At 38.7% G+C, this 8,625-nt stretch overlaps 1 protein-coding gene across 2 annotated transcripts in view; it reads right to left on the bottom strand.

Annotated features, from left to right (window-relative positions):
• Positions 1-360: 360 nt before the first annotated feature.
• The window catches only part of PPEF2 (protein phosphatase with EF-hand domain 2), a 34,845-nt gene continuing 26,580 nt past the window's right edge, over positions 361-8,625 (bottom strand). For both annotated transcript variants that reach the window (XM_043572452.1, XM_043572451.1), the window contains exons 14-17: positions 5,911-6,017; positions 4,430-4,593; positions 3,618-3,705; positions 361-923 (exon numbers count right to left, since the gene is read on the bottom strand). In XM_043572452.1, coding sequence (XP_043428387.1) covers positions 670-923; positions 3,618-3,705; positions 4,430-4,593; positions 5,911-6,017 — 613 coding nt within the window. In that variant the 3' untranslated portion in view covers positions 361-669. The remainder of the gene's footprint in view (positions 924-3,617; positions 3,706-4,429; positions 4,594-5,910; positions 6,018-8,625) is intronic.

Below are 8,625 nucleotides of genomic sequence, written 5' to 3'. Positions count from 1 at the left end.
TGATTTCCTGGTTCATGAGTTCAGCCCTGCATCAGGCTCTCTGCTGTCAGCATGGAGCCTGCTTGGGGTCCTCTGTCCCCATCACTCCCTGCTTCTCCCCCACTCTCCCTCTCTCAAAAATAAATAAACATTAAAAAAAATAAGACTTCCTCTTCTTCTTCTTCTTCTTCTTCCTCCTCCTCCTCTTCTTCTTCTTCTTCTCCTCCTCCTCCTCCTCCTCCTCCTTTTCCTTCTTCTTTAAAGTAGGCTTCATGCCCAGCGCATTGCCCAATATGGGACTTGAACTCATGACCCTGAGTTGCTTAACTAACTGAGCCACCCGGGTGTCCCTCAATACAACATTTTAAAAACAATAAGTTAAAAGTATAAAATGAAAACAATCAGGGGGTTGAATTATCAGTGGTTCTTAACTGGGGTAGACTTCAGAATTTAAAAATATTTATACTTGGGTCTTACCTTGTGAAACTTCTGAGACAAGGATGGGTTACCTATATATTTAAACACACACACACACACCCCACACACACCCAAATAGGTGATTCTGATGCACACTGGTAGGCAAATTCTCAGCATAAAATTCCACATATCTATGGAGAATAAAGGAGCTGTTCCAGCGACAAGTGCAGTATTGGTTATGAGACACCGTGGGCGATGAACACCAGGCTGCTCTTAGTGTGTGCCTGGTTTGCTGCAGCCATTGTCATTAGTGTTTGTGGTTTGTGGGCAATCTGAGGCATTGCCTTCTGAGCAGGATTGCTCCACAAGGCGGAAGGCCTCCAGGAATTCATTGATGTCGATGTGGCCATCCTTGTTGAAGTCAATGCTCCGTGCAAGGTCACAGATGCAGTCATCTGTGATGTTGATGTTCATATGAGAGCTGAACAGCTTCCAAGTATGCCTGAATTCGTCCAGTGAGATGAACCCTTACCAAAGAGAGGAAGTCACTTCAGTGAGTCAGTCTAGTTTTCTTCTTTTTTGCCTATTTTTTTTTAAAGTTTACTTATTTTGGGGAGACAGAGACAGAGCGTGGGTGGGGGAGCGGCAGAGAGAGAGGGAGACACAGAATCCAAAGCAGGCTCCAGGCTCTGAGCTGTTAGTGCAGAGCACGATGCGGGGCTCGAACTCACAAATCTTGAGATCATGACCTGAGCTGAAGTCAGAAGTTTAATTGACTGAGCCACTCAGGTGCCTTGCATGAGTCAATTTAGTTTTCAATGTTCATTTCCTCTGACATTCTTACAAGGAAACCTGCTCCTTACTGTTAAACAGGCAAAGATACCCAAGGCCTTGTATCTAGTTTAAATTGCAAGGGAGTGGCATAAAAACCAGTTGATCACCCCTGGGAGCAATTTTGTTTTCCTTCCTCTGGAAACATTTTTGATTGTCATGACTGGGGTGGGGGTGAGTGTTACTGGTATCTAGTAGGTAAATGCCAGGGATGCTGGTAAATATCCTACAGTAGTCAGGATGGACCCCAAAACAAAGAATTACTCAGGTTAACATGTCAGTAGTGCCATTGCTGAGAAACCATGCATTAAATCATCCCAAACATAATTTATTTTGCTTATAAAAAGCTTTTGGACCCATACACCTATGGTCAATTGACTTTTTTTTTACAAGGGCTCCAAGATCATTCAGTGGAGAAAGAATTGTTTTTTCAATATCCTCATGTAAAGGAATGAAGCTAGACCCCCTATCTCACACTGCCAGCAAGAATTAACTCAAAAAAGGGGCGGCTGGGTGGCTCAGTTGGTTAAACATCCTACTTTGGCTCAGGTCATGATCTCATGGTTCGTGAGTTCGAGCCCCATGTTGGGCTCTGTGCTGACAGCTCAGAGCCTGGAGCCTGCTTCGGATTCTGTGTCTCCCTCTCTCTGCCCCCGCCCCCCCCCCACTCACACTCTCTCTCTCTCTTAAAAATAAATGAACAATAAAAAAATTTTTCTTTAAATTAACTCAAAATGGATAAAAGACTTAACTGGAAGAGCTAAAACTTTAAAACTCTTAGAAAAAACCATAGGTGTAAATCTTTGTGACCTTGGATTACATAATGGTTTCTTAGATATGACACCGAAAGCACAAACAACAACAACAAATAAATTTGACTTTTTTTTAATCAAAAAAATTTTGTGCATCAAAGGGAACTACCAAAAAAGTGAAAGGACAACCTATAAAGTTGGAGAAAATATTTGCAAACCATAGATATGATAATGGCATATATATATACATACATATATATATATATATATATATATATATATCTCAACAACAAAAAGATGAATAATTAAAAAAAATAGGCAAAGGATTTGAGCAGACATTTCTCCAGAGAATATATACAATTTTCCAATAAGCACATGAAAAGATGCTCAATGTCATGGGTAATTGAGGAAATGCAGATCAAAACCATGAGATACTGCACACTCAGTAGTATGGCTATAAAAAAGGGTGGGAAGTAACAAGTCCTGGTGAGGATGTGGAGAAATTGGAACCCTTAAACATTAGCAGGAATGTAAAATGCTTTAGTCACTGTAGAAAACATTTTGGCAGTTCCCCAAAAAGTAAAACATAGTTTTATGATATGATTCAGCAATTGTACTCTTAGGAACATATTCAAGGGACTATAAAACCATATGTTCACATAAAAAGTTGTACATAAATGTTCACAGTACCATCATGCATAACAGCCCAAAAGTGGAAACAATCTAAATGTCTATCAACTGTTAAATGGATAAACAAAATGTGGCATATCCATACAATGGAATATGGTCCAGCTATAAAGAAGAACGAAGATCTTGTATATGCTACAACATGGATGAACCTTGAAAACATTATGCAAAGTGAAAGAAGCCAGACACCAAAGGCCACATATACTGTGTCATTCCATTTATACAAAATGTCCAGACGAGGCAAATCCTTAGAGACAAAAAGTGGATTGATGGTTGCCAGGGGCTGGTGTCGAAGGGACAGGGATGGAGAGTGACTGCTAATGGGTATGGGTTTCTTTTTAGGGTGATGAAAGGCTTTATAGTTAGATAGTGATGATGGTTACACAACCTTATAAACATACCAAGAATCAGTGGACTGAATATTTTAAATGGGCACATTATATGGTTTGTGAATTACATCAAAAAACAGGTGGAGAAAGAGTAATGACAATGAAAAAAGCCTTTGGACCACTGGGGGGGAAAGGTGAGGGTATATAAGACCTTTCTATACATTTTTTCACAATTTCTTGTGAATCTGTAATTACCAAAATCAGAAATTTAAAAAGAATACGTTGGGAGTGAGATTGTAAAAAGCCTTTCTGCTCTAGACACTTTTCATTACTTCATGACTATCTTTGATGTGACTATAGGGATATTACACTTCTAACCACTCTTTTTCCTGAGAAGTTCTCATTCAGTTTGTCTTCATTCTTTTCTGCCCTACCCCTCTTCTATATGGATTGCTCGTATTGTTCAAACATTTTTCTAGTTTCTGCCATTTATAAGCATAATAATTATTTACTTTGTTCCCAAAGTGCTTGAGGAGAGAGCTAAATAGCCAGAAAGGAGACTGAGGCTGGGAGGTAAAGATCTGCTATGGGTCAGAAGTGATAGGATAATACATGCCTTTACCTGAATGATCACTGTCTATGATCCTAAAAATGGTCTCCAGGTTGGATCGGTTTCGATACAGTGTTTCCAGCAAACTTGACTGTATGTTCTACAAAAGAAAAGACATTTTTCTTTCTATATCTTATTGTTTAGGCTTGTCCTAATATATAAGGAACACACAATCAACCCTGACAATAAGATACAGTTGAAAAAACTGAAGATATTTTATCCCCAACCCTTTCAGACTACCAAATAGCCCAAGGGTTTAAGAAGTACCTAGGCCATGATGAAACTGTTCTAATATTGACCATGGGGATGGTTGCACATACCAGTGAATATACAAAAAACAAACAAGCAATGAATTATACACTTTGAATGGATGAATTATATGGTATGTGACTTATACTGAAATAAAGCCATTTAAAAAAGTACTTAGCTCAAGGCCTCACGTACATTAAACATTCAATATGTATTTATTGAATAAATCCTTCTCTTTATTTTAGTGGGAGAAGCAGCATAATGCCAAGGAAGTCAGCAGACTTGGGTTTGAGTCCCAGTTCTACAATTTAGAAGCTTCATGAGAGGTGTTTTCATAGGTATAATGGTACTGATAATACTAGCCTCACGGGGTAGGTATTTTGAGGATAAACTGAGGCAGCATATGTAAGTTGCTTAACACAAAACCTGACATATAGAAACCCAACAAATAGTTCCTTTTTCTCATCCATCTTCTTTTTTGGGCTCTCAATATTTGACTATTTCTGATTCAAAGCTCTCCATAAGGAGATTCATGGCCCACAGTGTGCCTTCATCCACCATTTTCAGACCATTACCTCACGGTTCAGTTGTTCTTTGGCCAAATCCTCCAGCCAGGACTTGTACTCCAAAGTGTTATCCGTTGAGCTGTTCACCAGCTGTGGCCTCAGCATCCGCCATGGCAGTCCTAGATGCAACACAGACTCCACGGCTTCTGCCCAGTCACTAAGGGTGATTAAACCTACAGGAAAGAGCTAATTTGTTGACTTGTCACTTATAAGTCTAGTGTCCTGCCCAGAGTGCATGCCTTTCTATCCTGACATACTTCTTGCTGTCTGTAGGTAATAGAAATAATGGGCACTCTCACTATTTTTGTTGGTCAAGGTCGAGTACACTGGAAACTAGGGTTGCAAGATAAAATACAGAATGCTCAATTAAATATGAATCTCAGACAGACCACAAAGTATACGGCCCAAATATTGCACGGGACATTATTAGACCTTAAAATTGTGTGTTGCCTATCTATAATTTAAATTTAATTAGTTACTCTGTTTTTATTTGCTAACCCTGGGAAAACAATTGAAAAGTCACACAACACTCCCATAAATAATATCCTAAACTTTACACACACGCACACACAGCATTGGTTTTTGTTATGTATATGAATAGATATTATACATATATACGTATATATGCATATACATATACAGATATTATACATGATTATATATATGAACAGATATATACATTATATATACACATTATATATATATACAGCATTCATTGTTGATATGTATATGAACACATATTGCTATGTATTTATGACTGTTACTAATTTTCTAATAAGGCTATGTGTGGTCAATGTATATTAGACATTCCATTAAGTTAGGCAAAGACAAAATTTCTAGCTTTAATAACAGAGCACAGAACAGATACGTACACGCTAAATAACAAGAAGCCAAATCACTAACCTTTGGCAAATCTTGGATATGTTCTTCTAACCTTCCAAACCTATTGCTTTTTGCTTAGTTCTGGCCTTGTCACCCTCCCCTTGACTCCATTTATTTTTACCATCTCCATCTATATTTAGCTACATTCACATTCTGTTAAAAGCTTGGAATTATAAAATTTAGAAAAGATAACTGGAACATTAAGTTGAATAAAACGAAGAAAGTAGTCAAAGAATGTCCTTTGGTTATCTTAGTTCATTATTATTTAATATTTTAAATGTTTATTTGTTTCTTAGAGAGAGAAGGACAGAGTATGAGTGGAGGAAGGGCAGAGACAGAGAGGGAAACACAGAATCCAAAGCAGGCTCCGGCTGTGAGCTCTCAGCACAGAGCCTGATGAGGGGCTCGAACTCACAAATCAAGAGATCATGACCTAAGCCAAAACCAGGGCTTAACCAACTAAGGCACCCAGGTGCCCCAATTAGTTACCACTAATTCAACAAATATTGATTTGATAACTTCTGCAAGACAGATTTGTTGTTGTTGTTGTTGTTGTTGTTGTTGTTCAGCTTCCTTCTTCTATGAATATTTTCTTTTCTGAGTCTTACCAGTTTTATCTGCATCATGCTTCTTAAATTCACCAAGAAGATCTGAGGAATGAGCAAATAACTTTTCCCGCAGAGCCCTCAGAGCTGACTCCTCTACTCTGCTAATCCTGGGACAGGAGATGAAAAGAAACATTTTAAAAAGTTAACATAGAGGAAGTAGTGAGGGGTTTTGTTTTGTTTTTACCACATTCCTCCTCTCTCTTTCTTAATGTCTCAACCTCCCTAGAACTCAGTTTTGGGGAGAAGAGCTCAGTTTTTGAACAAAGAGTTTCATCTCTTATTTCTCCCCACTGCCCTCCCACTCCTCCCTGCCATGGACAAATAGGACCTGCTGTGTCCTACCCAGTGCAGAAGAGTGGTTACAGCAAAAGTTCTGGAAAAAGACCACCTTTGTGGTAAAGTTAGCTACCCGCACTGCACCTCAGTTTCCTCAAGGGAAAAATAGGGATAAAAATGGTACCTACCTCGGGCCACCTGGGTGGCTCAGTTGGTTAAGTGTCCAACTCTTGATTTCTGCTCAGGTCATGATCTCACTGTGTGTGAGTTTGAGCCCCGCATCGGGCTCTGTGCTGACAGCATGGAGCCTGCTTGGGATTCTCTCTCTCCTTCTCACTCTGCCCCTCCCCTGCTCTCTCTTTCTCTCTCTCAAAATAAATAAATAAACAAACATTTCTTAAAAATGTACCTACCTCACAGGATTATTGTGAAGATTAAAAAAGTAAATTCATATAAAGCACTTAGAAGAAAGCCCAGCACATTGAAAGCACTCAGTAAATGGTATCTTCTAATATAATCATATGCTTTCCTTATAATTTATTATTATGTTAAATAGGCACAAGGCCAGATTTTGAATAACAAAATAACATTAATTTAGTTTTCTCATTCTTATTGGATCAAAAGGGTAATTCTGGGCATAGCACTTTGCCCAAGTAAGTGTTCAATAAATATCTGTAGTTGAATCAATAAAAAGATACAAAGAGATAAAGGTAAATATATACTTTGTCATGCCTCATTTATAGCCATTCTATAAATGATGACCGGATATCCTGTCTTTTCAACGGCTAAAAGTTACACACACACATGTGAGCACATACACGTGCACACACGCAGAGTTTTAATCATGCTTGATGAAAATTTTCCTTGCAGTTTAAGGTGGTTAGTATAATAGACCTTAAGTGGACTCCACCAGACCCCTAGTAGAGTGTGAAGTGCCCAAAACTCATCCCAAATCATATGGGTATGTGAATTTATTTGTTTTTTTCTGGAGGGAGTTCACTGTTTCATCAAAGGTTAAAAGAAGTATGGGACTCCTTTCTCTCCAAAAGTTAACAAACCACTGGTCTGGCAAAGCATTTGCACTATCTTCTACTAACTTGCAGTCATCAATCATTATCATGCAGGGATGTAGTATAGTGATGCTCTCGGGAGCTGTCTAGATGTATAAGGCTCTCGGTTTCTACATCAAGCCAGAAACATTGAGCACTAACTCAGTGCAGAGCTCTGCATGGTTATCTTAATCCTCCAACACCCACTGAGGTAGGTCTGATTATTATCCCATTACAAAGTCAGTAATCCAAGGTCACATAGCTGATACAGGGTAGGACCAGGAATCAATCTTGACCTATTATTGTGAGACATGGGTGTAAACCCAAAGTGAATGGATTCTGAATGAGGGATCTTCTAAGAAAAAGACATGATCTTGAGTTTATGGACATTGAGACATCAATCATAGATGGTCAGAGACATCTAACGTGTCCACTGCACTCCAGGGAGTTGAAGTTGTCGGACAAGTGACTTCTGGGTAAATTTCATGATGTTTACTTGCTTTAATATAATCAATGAATATTTCAAAGAGCTTTTTTTTAATTTTTTAAAATGTTTAAACACTTAAAACATTTAAACATTTTAATGTTTAAACATTTTAAACATTTAAACATCTGTCTCTGAGAGAGACAGAGAGACAGAGCACAAGCAGGTGAGAGGCAGAGAGACAGGGAGACACAGAGTCCGAAGCAGGCTCCAGGCTCTGAGCTGTCAGAAGAGCCCAACACGTCTTGAACCCACAACCATGAGATCATGACTTGAGTTGAAGCTGGATGCTTAAATGACAGACACTCAGGTGCCCCTCAAAGAGCTCTTTGATTATATTACTAAAACATACTCTCTATAGGATTCCCTACAGTGACTTCATTTGTAGTGATTCCATATGTACCTAAACCATATGGAATTGTGGTGTTCCAGTTGCCTGGGGCCCACCCCTGGAGATTCCAATTTGGTGGGGCTGCAGAGGCTAGGGCGGCTGATTTTTTTGTAAAGCTCCACAGATGATTCTGCTGCACAGGGGGTTTGACTATCACTTAATGAGTTTAAATTTTCATATAAAACTTCTTGAGTGAGGCTGGCCTTGATTTTTTTTAATAACTTAAGTGTTTAATAACTCTTCATATTCAGTAACTCAAGAGTGATTTAAAATAATGCACTTTTATAGCACTCACACAAGGCAGATGGTAAATATTAGTATGTTCTCTTTCCAGGGTTTATGTCAACTTTGCTTTGATTTCTAATTAGTTTCTCTGATAATTAGAGAAGCTTGCTCAGTAGCACTAAAACTGTATCTGTTGGCAGCTTATATACTCTGGGTCCATCTTCCCGGTAGGAGGCAATCCTGTGTGTCTGTTAAGTATGTGATTTCTGAAATAAGACTGCTTGTATCAA

Source organism: Prionailurus bengalensis, chromosome B1 (assembly GCF_016509475.1).
Source record: "Prionailurus bengalensis isolate Pbe53 chromosome B1, Fcat_Pben_1.1_paternal_pri, whole genome shotgun sequence".
Taxonomy (NCBI): Eukaryota; Metazoa; Chordata; class Mammalia; order Carnivora; family Felidae; genus Prionailurus; species Prionailurus bengalensis.
The sequence above is the reverse complement of the archived record's forward strand: the minus strand, read 5'-3'. Positions and strand labels throughout refer to the sequence as shown.